The following is a 17,539-nucleotide window of genomic DNA, read 5'->3' as shown; positions in this document are numbered from 1 at the left end:
CCATCATTCCTGGCAGTGTGGTAGGCAGCTGAACTTGTAGAGTGTTGGTGGCTCAGAAACCTAACCTCTCTACAGGTTGTTGGTTCAGTTGATGTGCTGTTTGGGTGTAGGGATAACGCTGTATATAGTCCATATACCAGCATAGTGCACTGGGGAGGTGTGGGGGTGTTTCTATTGAAGGATAACCTGGATCTACAGTTATCTTCTATCATTGTCTGGTAACTGGGTCTGCATTTCTGCAAGTTATGAATAACCAGGATTTCTTCCAGTAACTGAGCTGGGGATAACGTGTTCTGTCTGTCTACCCTCAGGTAACAAAAAGGCTATTTTATCTTTATCTCTGACCACAAGAACACCCTATTTCCCAGTCCACTAAACCATTTTCATGTTGGAGAGCCCACTTGTAAATTGAACAGCCAACAGTTTTCCTAATGTATTTCATAAACTGGTTTCGGGGTTGCAGTAACAGCAGTATAGGCAGCTGATGCTATCAGTGTAATTTCACCTATCCCCCGGTACAGTCTAGACCTCGAAGGGGAATTCCTTTGTATCAAATGGCAGTGGCTTCACTTAAATGCTGTTTGTTTACTTAAATACAAGGCAGTGTTTAGAGACTGGGCTTAATGGATTAAAAACCTCAAGCCCCCCCACACACATAGACAAAGAAAGAATGCTCTATTCATGCAGGTGAAGTAAGAATCATAACAGTAATCACCCTGGACCCTCCACAAAGTCTCTATGTTCTATGTCTTCATAGTCCCTTGTTGCCAGACTCCAGGTGCATGTTATAATTATATCATATTTACACTTAAACGCATACCCCATTATTAAATATATATTATGGGGACATTTTCTAAACAGTTTCTGGTCTCTACAAACCTTTATTTCAAACTGTTTTTTTTTTCATTTTTTTAACAGTTGGATCAAAAATGGACCACGTTTTAATTTCAGAAATATATTTGTAAAAAAACAAATCAATAAATAAATCAAGAACAAATTATATTAATATCAAATAGTATTCACATTTTTAAAACAGCCTGATGCATTTTGTTGAGGCAGTGATTTTGAAATGGAGACACCAATATCTAAATGACTGACATCCAGACCCACTGTATGCATGAAAATGGTGCACTGATAAACAGATACACGCCTGCTATTAAAATAATATTTCTGGTACACGTCATTTAGTATCACTATAAATATTGCTTGGATTACTTTTGGCATAGTGAATATTAGCACACAAACAAGCACTTTGCAGCCATTGCCTGAAATGCGCTTATTTTTACATAATATAGTACATGGGTGTATCTGTTGTTAAAAAAAAAACATGCATAATATGTCAAAGAAGATATACCTTTTAATGAGGTGAGCCCTGCTGTTCACATAACTGGAATCAATGGAATAGTTTTCAGTCTGAAAGGCAAAAGAAAAGAGACAAATGTAATTACATGGGCACTAAAACAAAGAACATTTCCTTCCAATGTTTTATGAGAAAAAGGTTAGCTTTAGATAAGATACATAGTTAGATTCAAATACTGGCAAGGACAGTTTAATTTTTACTGATTACAATAAAAGATACACCTCTCGTTAATGTGTTATGAAAAAAAAAACACATGAATACACACCTAAAATACCTTGCAAATAATTTTTTTTCTTCTTGATTTTTTTTTTTAATTTAAAGCTACATATTTTTAAACCAGTTACATCTGCAAAAAGTTCTGACGTATCAGTTTCTTCCAGCAACTTTTTGAAATAGTCATTCGGATCCAAGAGAACACACAGAACATCAAAACAACCCTGTACTCATGGGGGAAAGTCTATACCCCAAATAACTGGTAGCAATAACAGGTTAATGCATGCGGCAAAGAAAAGTAACTGGTTTTCAGAAGAATCCCCTGTAACCTCCAGGCATGCAATAGGGCTGCTCTGAACCCTGTTTGAAAGCATGTAATCCAGCTGCCTAGGGCTCAGGGTTAAATTCCAGTGACTTAACGGTTTTCACATCCTGAGTCACTGCTGATCTCTTTTCATACCAGGATACCAAAGTGTATTAGTCACCATGGAAACTCGGCCTGTCTTTCAGTGCAGCCTGACCTAAAACAGTACTGTTCATTCTGAATTTAAAATCATATAGCTCCCGACAAAATGTGTTCACCATTTTTGACAGAACATTCCATAATTGTAATTTAAAACCCAGTGTGTGAGCCAGCATCTCAAGAACCACCCATGTTTAACCGAATACTACTTTTGTTGACAACTTAAAACGAATGCTTCCCATTGCTATAACTTCCTCAGGTAATTGTTCAGTTTGTGTCATGTATATGTTTCTACATCTTCTTAAGACTTCAAGTGGTTCAGTTACACCAGCGCATTTAGTTAAAAAAGGGAAAGCACTCTAAAAAATCTTAGCGAAGTACTCCAGGTGGCTGAACACTGTAGGTGTGCTTAAAACGAAATAAACAAGTAAGGTCATGTGTATTGTTTAGGTGCGTCAGTCTTTAATCACGACACAGGCAAGATAATCTTTTAATTACTTAGCCATAACAGGATGGTGATTGAGATTTGTGGCGGTGATGCGATTTGGAGGCAGTGAAGGTGAACATGGAGCTCTGCTACTGACTAATTAAACCTTAACTCATTGTTATCGGCAAGGTAATTTTTAAAAGTGCTTTAATTAACATTTTATTAGTAGCACTTAATTGGGCAGGCTACTGTTTACTCTCACAGTTGCTGGCAATGGTGAGGGAGGTTGTGGTGTCTGCCTGTACAGTGGAGCATCCAATGTGACACCATTAACACTGAGATAATTGGTGTTGCCAATTATTTACACACTTGCGGGGTGTATATTTTTCTGAAGTGCCACCTGTGTTCCAATTTGGTCCCGGTGAGGCCTCATTATAGTTCTGCACAGGTACCCAGGGTTAATTAATGAATGAGAGTGACAGAAAGAAACCAGGGTAAACTTAATTAAAGAGACAGTGTACAAATTTACAATGAAACCCAACCCAGATTCAGGTTCTAATTGGTTCAGATGGAAAAACTGTTTGCTAATACTGTCTCTTGAGAGACTAAGTTCAGTCAAACTGTGGATCGCCCTACATTTGTAGCGAAACATACCTCCTTTACAGTCCCATGCCCTTGGGTAGTGTTAATAATCCATCTGTATCCCTTGTCTATCAATGAGATCTCAACTGTGAGTCTGGTTGCACTGGTTATTCACCATGCTATTTTTTTTTCCCTAGTGTTGTGATTTGTTCCATAGTTTTGACTCTAGTTTACTTCTCGCACATGTAATAACCATCTCAGCAGGACAAGCGCGAGATTTGAGAATATACTTCAACAAGTGGTTCAAAATAAACGCATTGTATATGTTTGCTTTTGTATTTCTGTATTTATTTTTTTGCTGCCACTTGCCCCTGTACCTTCCTCTAAATGAGATGTGTAGCCTCTGGGAGTAACTATCCTGGAACTTAATTGAATAAAGAATAAAAAGAAAAAGTGCAATGTTTTATACAAGTGCTATTAACCTCACATTAACCCATATTAGTATAAATTAATTTATAGGCAGGTGATTAGTATTCTTGTTTATGACATTGTAATAGCATGTAATTAATAGGCAATCATCAGAACAAATATATATATATATATATATATATATATATATATATATATATATATATATATATATATATATATATATATATATGTCTATAATAAATGTGCCTAATTTGTTTTTCAATTAATCAGGTAGGTGTAGTTTTCCATAAGGTGTAATTACAGGTGTAATTACCTTATGCAAGATACCTTGCCTTGTGGAAGTAACTAAGGCGATGAGCCAGCTTGCCTCTATACATCACAGATTTCTACCATATTTCCAAAGAGAATTAAGCATCAACAGATTGTTGCTTCAAAGCAACATTGTGCAATAAGGGATTAACAGCAAACACAGAAATTGGATGGTTTTGACATGCATGCTAACTCTTTGTGGATATGGAGTCTTTTGCTCAACAAATAGAAATGGAGGTGTAGGAGTGGTGTTGGAGTAGAGGTGTACAAGTGGGGGAGTAGGAGTAATGTATGAGTGGAGGTGTAGGAGTGGGGGGTGTAGGAGTGGGGGAGTAGGAGTCTGGGGTGTAGGAGTGGGGGTGTAGGAATGGAGGTGTAGAAGTAGAGGTGTAGGAGTGGGGGTGTAGGAGTGGCGGTGTATGAGTGGGGGTGTAGGAGTGGGAGTATAGTGTAGGAGTGGGGGAGTAGGAGTGGAGGTGTAGGAGTGCTGTAGGAGTGGGGGTGTAGGAGTGGCGGTGTATGAGTGGGGGTGTAGGAGTGGGAGTGGAGTGTAGGAGTGGAGGTGTAGGAGTGGAGGTGTAGGAGTGCTGTAGGAGTGGGGGTATAGGAGTGGCGGTGTATGAGTGGGGGTGTAGGAGTGGGAGTGGAGTGTAGGAGTGGGGGAGTAGGAGTGGAGGTGTAGGAGTGCTGTAGGAGTGGGGGTGTAGGAGTGGGATGTAGGAGTGGAGGTGTAGCAGTGGGATGTAGGAGTGGGATGTAGGAGTGGAGGTGTAGGAGTGGGGGTGTAGGAGTGGGGGTGTAGGAGTGGAGGTGTAGGAGTGGAGGTGTAGGAGTGTGGTAGGAGTGGAGGTTTAGGAGTGAGGGAGTGGGGGTAGAGTTGTAGGAGTGGGAGTGCAGGAGTGGAAAATCACTGCAAAAATAATGTAACACAATTTTTGTTCCTGGGTAGTAAGTGTTATTTCCTAATTGCTTATGCCTCAAAAGTATAGAAAATGGCTATTATTCCCCACAAACTTTGCTTTTGTGACCAGGACAGTGATATTTTGAAATTTACCTATTTCCAATGAGAAAACGGGCGAATTTGTGTCTTTTCGTTCACATAAAGTCAGAAAAAAACAACATATGAATCCAAATTAACATGTATTTATACTAAAGTAATACAAAAATGACTACAAAAGATTTAGAAGTGAGTAGTTTTTCGAGATTTACAATTATACTGTAAATCACTTTCATGAATCAGCCCCCAAATGTAGTCTCCCATCATGTTCTCGTTATACTGTCCTTGGTAGCGGCGTTCAAAGTCCAGTATATCCTGGTGGAAGCGCTCACCTTGCTCCTCCGAGTACGCTCCCATGTTCTCCTTGAATTTATCAAGATGAGCATCAAGGATATGGACTTTGAGGGACATCCTACAGCCCATTGTGCCGTAGTTCTTCACCAGAGTCTCAACCAGCTCCACATAGTTTTCGGCCTTGTGATTGCCCAGGAAGCCCCGAACCACCGCGACAAAGCTGTTCCAAGCCGCTTTCTCCTTACTAGTGAGCTTCTTGGGGAATTCATTGCACTCCAGGATCTTCTTTATCTGTGGTCTGACGAAGACACCAGCTTTGACCTTTGCCTCAGACAGCTTAGGGAAGAAGTCTTGAAGGTACTTGAAGGCTGCCGACTCCTTACCTAGAGCTCTGACAAATTGTTTCATAAGGCCCAATTTGATGTGCAGTGGTGGCATCAGCACCTTCTGGGGGTCCACCAATGGCTCCCACTTGACGTTGTTCCTCCCCACAGAGAACTCGGTCCGCTGTGGCCAGTCCCGCCTGTGGTAGTGCGCCTTGGTGTCCCTGCTGTCCCAAAGGCAAAGATAGCAGGGAAACTTGGTAAAACCGCCTTGGAGACCCATCAGGAATGCCACCATTTTGAAGTCTCCTATGACCTTGATGCCATCTCAGAAAAATGCAGATATGTATCCACTTAGGCAGTTGGAACTAAACTGAACTGGTGGGCTTAAGGCCCCTGTATTTATACTACTATTTATATTACTTGAAAGTTCTAGAAAGTTCTAGAAGTTACTCCAAGTTTACTCAGCACTGAATCTATTTGGAATGTTCTGGAAAATAGGCAAATTTCAAAATATCACTGTCCTGGTCACAAAAGCAAAGTTTGTGGGGAATAATAGCCATTTTCTATACTTTTGAGGCACAAGCAATTAGGAAATAACACTTACTACCCAGGAACCAAAAAAAAAAAAAATTGTTACACGGTGTAATGTGGGAAACTATAGCAAACAATTCATTAATACCTGATTGAGCTGGTTGTTGGTGAAACATGTTAAAAATAACAAAAGGACAGATGTTTAGAAAAACATATAAATAAACCAGTAAGTGCCATCAAGCTGTGTGACAGCTTTAATGTTTCTATGTTTTCATACAGCAATAATAAATTGGAACATTGTGTGCCTAAAGTGGCCTCTTCCAAAAAAAATAAAAAATCCAATTTAGCAGAGTAATTACTATTGGGGAACCACACTGTAGATTTGCTGCAAAAATGTTGTGGCCCCCTGAATTGTATTCTCTCTCTATCTCCCTCCCTCGCTCTTTCTCTCGCCATTGTGTGAGGTTAACCCGTTCCCTGCTAGCCTGCTATCCCAACCAGAGAAGAAACACAGATCCTTGTACCACATTGTCTTTGAGCTACACTGTATTGTCCCACAACCAGGTACACTACCTCCCATGGTGTATGTTTACTACCCCTTCAGTAGTCTTCTGTGTTCCCTGATTTCCTGTTTTTAATGCACATGAAACTTGGGCGCCACTATATTGCTCTGTGAGACAAATAATGCAGCACCAGGATGTTATACAGATAACAAACATATGGACATACATTGCAAACATATTGGGTGCTATAGCTTTCAATGTTTAGACTTGAACTATAATGCCCTAAACTGGCTAATACAGTCCCTTTGTCTCTCCAATAATTCTCCACAAGATTGCATTTTCTATTTCTTCCCATAAGGTAAAGCATGATGAATAAAATGTCTTGTAAACCTTTCTATAAAGCCCAGGTTCTAACGCAATTTATGAGTAATCAATCACTGCAGCAATAAAAGTGTAATGTCATGCCATATTCTTTGTATTATGATGCTATATCACCTGTCAATTCATACCACACTCAATGTAGACAATTGAGAATCAATCTTGTGGATACAATACAATTTAACAAAGAACAATGCCTTATGAGGGCTGCAATTCAATAAAGCAGACATTTATTTGACATGTCAAATATATAAATTTGTCATCAACTATTATTGCTACCCTTTTTTATTGTTCTACTTAATACTGGAGCAATTAAAATACATAGATGTTCTTGTCACAAATAGAGACTCTCGTTGCATGCTTGTGGTGTTGAACTAATAGCATGACATCAAATAGTTATACTTATGGGTGGTTACCTTTGAAAGACAGTCAGTAATAAAAAAGAGAGTTTGTCTGGCATGCTACTTCCCCATAACTAGAACATACATAGTTGTATAGATTTTCTATGTAAGCCAGCCTCTAGTAAAAATGTGATAAATTATGCATACATTAATAGAGATTGCATTAATAAGTCATCCAGTCAGTGCCTGACAGACAACCCCATCACTTCCAGACAAAGATAAAAAAAAAATATTCTCATTTTGAATTTTTCAGCTGGGGTCATCTGTTTTTAATCTAGTGGATTCGTGGTCAAAGCTTTGCAATGTTATTTAACTGTGTTTGATTAAAATGTTCACGCTAACTAACTGTGAATTTGCAATTATTTATGTGCGCCTATTAATAAATGTGCCCACTGTCTGCATTCATTAGACATTCATCCACGTAGTCTGACATTGCTAGGCGAAGTGGAATGCACTTTACTTTAGCAATAGAAGTAAACAGACTAGCCTGGCATAGTCATGCTGGATGGATGAACTCTCCTGCTTCTTTAAAAGAGCCCTCAGAACCCAATCAAATCTAAACCCACTCGCACGCAATCCTGAGGGACTCCAGTTTAAATCTGGTGTCAAGAGGAATATTCTCCCTCCTTCAACCAAAATCCAAAAATTTCAGTTTCAGTTTCAAATCACCTGAGAGATGTGGATTTCAATCCCCATGATGTACCTGAAATCTATCCTCCACACAAAAGTGTGGAATTTTATCTGCTTAGACAGATTGCTTTTAGGCATGCTGATTCTTACAAAAATAAGCATGACATTCGGGTCTGTTACCTTTCAGTTTTGCCTTCCATGTGGATTAACATCAAAGTGATGCCAAAAATTTGTGAAAGTGATGCAATTCTTCCTCTCTGTGTTTGTTTGTCCATGGAAGCAGGTGGAGCAGTTGAACTATCCCTAATCTAGTTTGAGAGCCTCACAGTAGTATTTTATTACGGGAATTCTGAAATCTAACTAAATAATTTAGTAGTTTGCAAAGTAGTTTTTGTTTTCACAGACAGTAACAACTTAGTACCTGACACATACAACAAATTATTATTTGCAGAGACAAAGTACTAAGGCTAAATCAAAGAAGTACATTTTTAGTAAATGTTTATATTGAATCTTAGAGGCACTGATAATCTTAAAAAAAGAGAATTCTGTAGGACAGCAGTTTAAAAGTGTGAATCTAAGTATTTTATGGGTGTAGGGAAACCAAAAGGGAAAAATGTCAAAATCAACCTTCAGTGCAAGTACCGATTCAAATCAGAAAGGTCCTGAGTCTAAGCACTGATTTTCTGTGTAAGAAATTTTGGATAAGCTATGAATTCAAGCAATGGCACCAGTCCCAACTGTGCATGAGCTTCTGACTATACCTCCCCAGACATCTTGAGAACCAGGTCCTGGAACTGAAGTATTGTGAGCCTGTAGTTGGCTCTGGAAACAGTGTGAACTTCACAGTTCTTAAGAAAACCCATCTGCCTATCACAGCCTAATGAAATATCTTTTCAAATGATTTTACTTTAATGAAAATTTGCTACATTTTATTACAGACTCCACTGAGAATAGAGACAGATGCACACGGACCGGAGACTGAATGGGGATAATCTCATTTGGAGTTGGATTGAAAAAATTTCATTATTGACATTCCTTAATCTGACATTATACATAAGATGAGTCGTTGTTTTAAGACCCATTAAAGCCGTACTGGCAAAAAGAGATCTACAGAAGGGATAGAGAAAGGGGCACTTCATCATTGCTTATTAATACCAGCATCCTGGTGATTTGTTCAAACAAATTATGTTTACACAGTATGCTGCTGGAAAGGGCAGACTAGGTCAGATTAAGCATGGGCCAAAATATTCTCTAGCTGTGCTGGGATCGAGATAAGTACGGGTGTCTCAGCACCACTCATTCAACAAATTATGAACCAAATTATTCCACCAACACCAACTGCACCAACACTCCCCAATCTGCATACTGCCCAAGGATTAATATTCCAATGCTAGCCCACTGAACCCAAACCACCCTCCCACTGGCAAAAACTGCAAGTGCAGGTTTAATAAGATAACCATTCTGGTGGTGCCAGGAGTCCCCTTTAACCCTACCCCTGTAGGGGATCCTGGGAGCTGCATAGCTACCTTCTGCTCAACGCTACTTAGCAAAGGAGAGGCATCTTGAGCACGTAAGTGGACTGCTGGGGCCAGATGCACTGGGCTTGACCTCAAGAGTTCAGCAGGGATTCCACCAGCTCAACAATACACAGGGATCAGCCGCAATGTGTTCAATTAATTTAATTTGCATTAGGCTTTTTTGTCATCCATTCAGACAAAGGCAGAAATAGGGTACGCCTGGGCAAGACCAAGGCAGGAGCCAAAAAATAAGCAGTTTGGTAAACCCAGTGAACATTGCTTCCTGTGTTTGTTCTAAACAGTTTTTTTCTTATTGAATCAATGTTGTTGTCACCAGGTTAAGTTTAAGATATATCTAATTTCCCTAACACAACAAACCCCTCCCTTCTTTAGGCAACATTGCAGACCAATAATGGTTCTCCTAGCTCCTAAAACAGATCATACCCCAATTGCCTTTTAATGACTTTGCAAAGCTACTGTCCTCTTCCTTTTTCAAACAGCTTCACATCCCATGGTTTATCAAATAGTGCTTTAAGTTTTTAAGAGAAACTGCTATGATATCTCACAAATCCCAGAATGCACTATAGGGTCATTACACAGATCCCTATCTGTTGATCTCAGATTCATCCCACACCTGTTACAGTGTCAATCTTGCCATGCTTGCATGCATGTGCATAAATATCTAAACTAAACGATCATGTGCTTTTATCAGCTACTAAACCCTGTTTTTCAATGCAAGTTATGACAGAGGAATAAACAGTCACCTGGTTTTAACAGCCCCAGACTAAAAGACTAAACACAAGACTAAATAAAATACAAGCCTATGTGTCTGGCAGCTACGGTGTTAACCTGCTTTTTTTCACTCCCATCAGACAACGCAAAGCTAGAATCTATGTAGAGGCTAATGTACCATGCACCCAGGAAAGTAGTCTTATTATAAGTAGATAAAAATAAAAATGTTCTGAAAGCTGTAATTGCCTTGTCCTGTTTCAGTTTTGTAAGGAACACCAAAGCAGTTCAAGTCCATTAAGCTCTGCAGTTTATAGCCAGTATCAAGACATCTTCATTGAACAACAACAACAAAAAAAGTTAAAAGCACTTTAAAAAAATAATAATAATAATTAGATTTCCCCTAAAATATAATAATCTACAGGATTCCCTAGTAATTTATTCTAAATCCCCTGGCAAAGATGGATAAGCATGAATTTGCTTCATTTCTCTTACTAGTGAGAGCATACAGGGGTTGTACAAAAAATTATAAACACCTGCCATAAGACTGTTGCATAATGAATGAATCAGTCAGTGGGAGTATAGACTTGGACTTGACTTCCATTGTTCATCCTTGGCCTGTATGAAAATATAATTGTGGAGTAATGGGGCAGCAGTGTGGAGTAGTGGTTAGGGCTCTGGACTCTTGACCAGAGGGTTGTGGGTTCAATCCCCAGTGGGGACACTGCTGTTGTACCCTTGAGCAAGGTACTCTACCTAGATTGAGCAAGGTACTTTACCTAGATTGCTCCAGTAAAAACCCAACTGTATAAATGGGTAATTGTATGTAAAAATAATGTGATATCTGTATAATGTGAAATCTTGTAACAATTGTAAGTCGCCCTGGATAAGGGCGTCTGCTAAGAAATAAATAAATAATAAAATAATAAATAATGTTTAAGCTGAATAGTTTTAATTGGATCAATGATTTTCATCAACATACACTGTACATTACCAATCAGTGAAGATTCTATACCATATACTTTCTGCTATTTATAAAACAGAGCTCAATACCTAATAAATGGGTGTAAGCGTGCAGAATGTGAGTTTCAAGTGCCACTTTGCCCTTAATCACCCAATCAGTGCAGGAACAGAGAGGGGTCAAATTGATGCCACTGTCTGAATAATGGAAGGCTGACGATCGATGCTGCAGCTGTGCTTAAAGACATTGCTTTCAGCTTGCAGGGGTTCAGGCCAGCACCCCTGCACATCACTTTCCTGCAGAAATGCATTAATTACTCTAATTAACCTGCCCCAGAGCTGCAAATTCAGATAGCAGCACCGGCAGCTGCTTTGATCAACCTGCCTGGAATAGCATAACTGTCCCTTCCAATAAATCTGAGATAATTACCAGTCTAGTTTACAGAGCTTGTGTGATGGTAATAATTAGTCCTACTGTACGAAAGGTCACGTTAAACAATTTGGTGAGGATGCTGCCTGCATGCCGATTGAGGTAGTTGGCAGGGTTGGAAGCGTCAACATGTATTCTATTCAGAGCAGCGAATCAGACTTCAACAACCATTTTTCTTGTTTTCTTTTATTTATTTATTTATTTATTTATTTATTTATTTATTCATTTCTTTGCACAAGGCTCCAGAACAAAGGAAATGATCATAAATATAGAATGAGCTACAAAGTGGACCCAATTAAATTTGAATTACTGACAAGTATGTGGGAACTGAAGAGGGAATGCCAGGCTCACTTTTGTATTTTATGCATCTGTCTAACAGTATATAGTAGGTTGATCCACCTACCTTAACTAATTTTTTCCCCCTGTAAAATCGGCATTTTTTCTTTTAACTTGAATGCTATGGGAAATCAGCAGTGAACCTCATTGAACTAGTTAACAAATAGGTAGACAACCAGACAGATAGATATGATTACACCTCTGTAAAAAGGTGTACTGCTTTGATCCCTGCAGTATGCAGGAGTGATTATTAACAAGGATGGCGTTCATTAGCACTATATAACATAAACATGCACCAATATATCTATTTCTGTCTGCTCCCCCTGGTACTCCAGGCCAGAGATTTTGTTCAGGCTGAACACTTTTAATCTATTCCCACAAGAGGGACCAGCGGTTTCTCCCCTCCCTACCAATGAAACCAAACACTGTCTCCTGGTTCACACTATTTCAAACAACAAACCAAAATTAGAAATCCAGAGATAATCCCTGTAGTCTCACAATCAGATGATAACAAAATCAGCTCAAAAATAATGACAGAAACCAGCAAATTCCACTGTAGAAATGTACGTTCACGAATCAGTGTCATCAAACTCCTGAACCATCGCCTCTAAAATCCTTCATACCATCTTAAAACCAATGCTGCTTAAAGCTGGATTTTGAACCCAGATTCCAGTTAGCATTCATGGCTCAACAGTTTGTTGGGGGGCCTGCTTTAACTCCAGACAAAGAATAAATCACTTTAGCCCTCTAACCAGATAATCACAAAGAAATACGTTTTGTTTGAAGATTTTACACATTTGATGCTCGCAACCTATCTTCTTCCATTTTTGGAGTCACTATGATAAGCATCCCTGATCCTTTTAAAGATGCACCCATAATCCCACAGAAGGGAAGCTGCAGCTTTAAGAGACTTAGCCTGGATTAGTCCTCCAAATTAAACCAAAAGTCATCTTTTTGCAGTTGCTCATGCAAGCTGCAGCTTGGCTGGGCTACAAACTAAACCCACCGCTGCTCAAGGGCTATAATTAGAAATGCTGTCTCTAACCCAATAACCAGGGCGCAGGTAAACAGGCAGCCAAACCCAATTCAGCCTCATAGGCACCCCAGCTGGCCTCATCCAGCTTCAAGCCTTTTGTCCTGTTTGCCGTGCACCTGGCATCGATTGCCATTCATCTTAATTCCAGACAACATTTCCAATCACTGTGGGTGGCATAAGCCTTGCTGTTGTATCAGCCTCCTGTGTGACATGGCCAAATCGGAGCTTAGATTTACAAATAAATAAAAAAAAAAAAAACTGCCCCAAAGCAATTGTTTTTTTTAAGCCACAGCTATGGCCAAATATTTTTACCCTATAGAATTAACTAATTTTGCTTCATAAAGTCGGCCATAGCTGTAAACCAAAACACACTAGTACCAGGAAAGCAAGTACATGGTGAGTCAGCTGATAACATAATTCTACCCGAAGGGCCAAAAGTCCAGAGTTTTAGAATTTCAACCAGGGAAAACCTTGTAAAATCTACCTGTTAACACCTCAGCATGATGTGTTTGTGTGTGGCTGTGCTAAAGTCTATTCTGCTGTGCTCAGATTAATGATCCTTCAACACTTGTTAAACAATAGCAGAGGAATAGACTCAACCATACCCCAGTATAAATTTCCCTTAAGAGGCATCAAATCCCTGCACTTTCTCTGGAAAATAAGAGTGCCCACTAAGAACAATGTATGCACAGAACAGTCATACAAACACATCCTGGTGTTCTGTAAACAGGATACTGAGTGTGAGTCAAGAACTGGATAAAATGACTAATCTGTTTTACTCTTCTACCGTATCTGTTCACAAAAGGACTGTGAAATATTTCCAAAAAACAAATCTAGCTCCCTACATATTAGATAAACACAATAAACACAATATGCAAAAATATATTAATCACACAAGGAAATGTTCCCTGTCAGTTCTTTGGCTCTTCTCACACTTTTTTGCATATTAATCTCCAAGAACTTGTTTATACTCTGCACCCGATATGAATGAGCAAAGTTTCTCTGTACTTTCCATGAGACGAGTGAAATTCTTAAAAACAATTCAGGTCTGGATTTGTCAGTCTGACACTGAGGGAAGTGGTGCTGCGATCTCTGTACCCAGTCATAGCCGATTAAGTACAACGTGTGAGGATGCTACAGCTCATTACAAGCTCTGCCTCCTGTTATCAAGATGAAGACTGCATAATTACTGTGTCCTGCTGTTTCATAGGAACCATGCCACTGCCTGGATCCTCTGTATTGCCTCGCTTACGTGGTAAAACTACCCCAAACAAAGTCAAGCTGACACTTGGCCAAAAAGTGAATTTTCAACTACGGCATTAAAAAGGACAATTCATTGAAAAGTCTGTATTCTTTGAGTAGTTACAGCTATAAATCAGCATTCTCTTTCGGAAATTTGCATATTTCCGACTGCACAGATTTACATCGTTCCACATTGCTAGATACGCCAATGTTGCCCTGCTCGGATGGCTGTATATTTTAAACTGCATTATTTATAAAGAAATAATTCAACACTGGTAAAGCTTGCATTTGTGGTTTTGCAGAGCATTGGGTTAAAAAAAAAGTTTTTTGTTTATTTTAATTTATTTGAGCCAAATCTCAGTCACACACCTGCAATTCTTGCTTGTGTTCCTACACAAAACCTCAAACAACTGCTGTAACGGCTGTGGAGGTGTTTGATATTTAATTAGATACAATAAATATTACTTTTGTACTTACAGAACCATTACCTAAGAAATTGTGACACTATGGATATGGAATAAATATTTCACTCTGATGCAGTAACAAATTGGTACTGCTATGATACCATGGTTCTGTAGTTTACTGGTGTGCATTGGTTAATTCTATTGTGATGTCATAGGTTCCATCGTGGTACCATTCTACCAATAGTTATAACATTGCAGCTGCCCTTACATAACCATTACCATTGCAGTGCCACTACTTTACCATTGAATCATTTTACAGTGTGGTAATGCTTGAATGTTTCAATAGATATAATACATTTTAGATTGTTGCAGTCTTTTTATCTATATTGCATAGTACTACATAACTAAGGTCAAACTGCACATTGTCAGCACTGCAAAGTGTTCATTAGGTTCAGGTATGATCCTTTAATTACTGGGACACGAGTGGAACAGCGGCTGAATAAATCCAGAAACGAAACAAGGACTCAACCCATTTGTGTTCTCTTAGTATCTTTATTCATGGATTTTAATTAATATATTTTTCCAGTCTTGCATTTGTGCAAAATTAAATGTTGCTCACCCATAGGATGGTTAGTCTTCAGTTTAGATGCCCCCATGTGATAAAAAGGGACAATGGTTTAATGTCCTTAAAGACCCACCCCCCATGCATATATACACACATATGTACATATGACACACATACATGCTTTCCAGTCACTCAGTTATAGTACCATCATGTTACACTAAAATGTCACAGGAAGTTCTTGTTACTAAACTTTCCTTGTTGCTTGCATTGGCACAAGCCCTGGAATTTCTTAAATATGTATGAAGGGAAAGGTTTTATGCAACAGAGTGCCAAGGAACCTTATTGCTCTGTGACAACTGGTCTAACTTGTGTTACAGAATCCAGGCCGACCTTTCACTTCCTGTTAATTTAACTGCAGGCGATTTGAAAGCTGGCACTGAAATGTATGCTAATGAGAGATGGGAACAAAAAAAAGAGAGAGATTTTAATGTTATAAGTTATTTTCTCTCCTGCAGTCCACATTGTCAGTGATTTCTCGAGACCAACACAATTGCAGAAATGCTGCTCTTTTAATTGTTTAATTTATTTTCATTTATTTAAACCTTTATTTAACCAGGTAGGTCGTTTGTTTTCTTGTGTTTGAAGAATGCATGATGGAAGATGCACTGGAATGTTACCACCTTTGCTTTGTGATCTATTTGTCTCAAGGGAAAAACAGACAAACCGTGGAGCGATTTGTTTAATCCACCGAGCAGGTAAGGCACCAGCAGCCGAAGTATCATATCCCTGACTTTGCCCTCACAATGTACCCCCACCAAGCCACAGAACGTGAAGGCAGATGGTGAACGAGAAAGAAGTTCAGTCACTTTGCATTTCCTATTTCATTCTTGGAACATTCTTGCTACCCCTATTGCTCTTGTGTACTCATCATTTGAATACACTTCTATTTTGATGGAATTTTTTTTTTTTTAATCATTCTTAATAACACATCTTAGAAATATCATATCTATAAGTGCTCTTTTCTGCTTAATCATGAAAAATGTTTCTGGAATCTGTTAAAACTATTTACATTTGAATGTGGGCAATAACGTAGGAGGAACAAAAATAAAATAAAATAAAACCAAGCAGTTATAAAAAGATATACAGTTTGCTATATTATATGTAATTATGTTAGTTCTGCTGATTACAATGGCTTCATAAGTAGAGTATGTTTTACAACATAATATTCATGACAATCATATTTACTATTCTATAGATCCTTTAAAAGTACAATATAAACCAATGCACATGCATGTGAAGACTCCTCATAATCTTGGACTATATTAATGTAGGGGAGGGAGGGTTAGGTCGGTCAGGGTGTGCTCGCACCAGCGACCCCTGTAGTCTGGCCGGGCGCCTGTGGGCTTGTCTGTAAGCTGCCCGAGAGCTGCGTTGTCCTCCAACGCTGTAGCTCTTGGGTGGCTGCATGGTGAGTCCACAATGTGAAAAAAGCGGTCGGCTGACGGCACACGCTTCGGAGGACAGTGTGTGTTCGTCTTCGCCCTCCTGAGTCAGCGCAGGGGTGGTAGCGGTGAGCTGAGCATATTAAAATAATTGGCCATTCCAAATTGGGAGAAAATAATAAAAAATAATTGGCAACGACAATTATATAAAAAAAATAAATTATAAAAAAACAGCTTATCAGATAACACCAACATGTAATCTGAAAGGACTGTAGGAGGCTAGGAAGATAAATGTTTGAAAAAATGAGAAAACAGACAAACGAAAGGACACATTTTAAATGAGGAGTCTCAGGCACCTGGATCTGAACTCATAATCTGCTTTAGGCTGGAGACCGGGATGCCTTGCCCTGTCTGTTCTTCTTGTCATTATTCTTAACCCTGCTCCACATGAAGCTGTTCCGACCCAGTGCACAAAGTGAGCTAACATCACATCTTGTTACAGGCAGGAAGTAGTGACATGCTTATGTCATCCTGTGTCAGGCCTCTCTGTTTTTGACGCTTTTGCTTCGGAATGCACGCATTGATCCAGACTAAGGTTGGGGGCCTGCGGGATGCAACGTTTCAATGTTGGCTTTGAAAACTTCTTTATTAGAAAAAAAAAAGAAATAGAAGAAAAAAATGCATTTTTGCAAACTTGCATAGGCTGTGACATTTCTGCAACATAAATTTAAATTTCTATGACATTTCTGGAGTGCTTCTCAAAGGTAAAAAGAATATATTTTCTTCATACAGCTGCCCAATTCTACCCATTTATTTCTTAGTCAGATTGGAAAAAAGTGCTGAATACCTGCCTGCTAGGACCTAGGATCAGATCTACCAATGTGTTGCCAATGTACTACAATGCATTCAAGCAATTCACTAATTGCAAAGCACTAGTTACAATGCAGTGGGCTGAGATTCATCTCCAACAAGAACATGAAAGTGCACAACACTTGAACTCAAGCAAAGTTGTTATCTATCAGGAAAACATTT

The 17,539-nt window shown here is 39.0% G+C and overlaps 1 protein-coding gene across 4 annotated transcripts in view; it reads right to left on the bottom strand.

Annotated features, from left to right (window-relative positions):
* The window catches only part of LOC117430735 (protocadherin-19), a 47,913-nt gene that overhangs the window by 19,461 nt on the left and 10,913 nt on the right, over positions 1-17,539 (bottom strand). For all 4 annotated transcript variants that reach the window (XM_034902776.2, XM_034902779.2, XM_034902777.2 and 1 more), the window contains exon 3: positions 1,355-1,413. In XM_034902776.2, coding sequence (XP_034758667.2) covers positions 1,355-1,413 — 59 coding nt within the window. The remainder of the gene's footprint in view (positions 1-1,354; positions 1,414-17,539) is intronic.

Source organism: Acipenser ruthenus, chromosome 16 (assembly GCF_902713425.1).
Source record: "Acipenser ruthenus chromosome 16, fAciRut3.2 maternal haplotype, whole genome shotgun sequence".
NCBI classification, from domain to species: Eukaryota; Metazoa; Chordata; class Actinopteri; order Acipenseriformes; family Acipenseridae; genus Acipenser; species Acipenser ruthenus.
The sequence above is the reverse complement of the archived record's forward strand: the minus strand, read 5'-3'. Positions and strand labels throughout refer to the sequence as shown.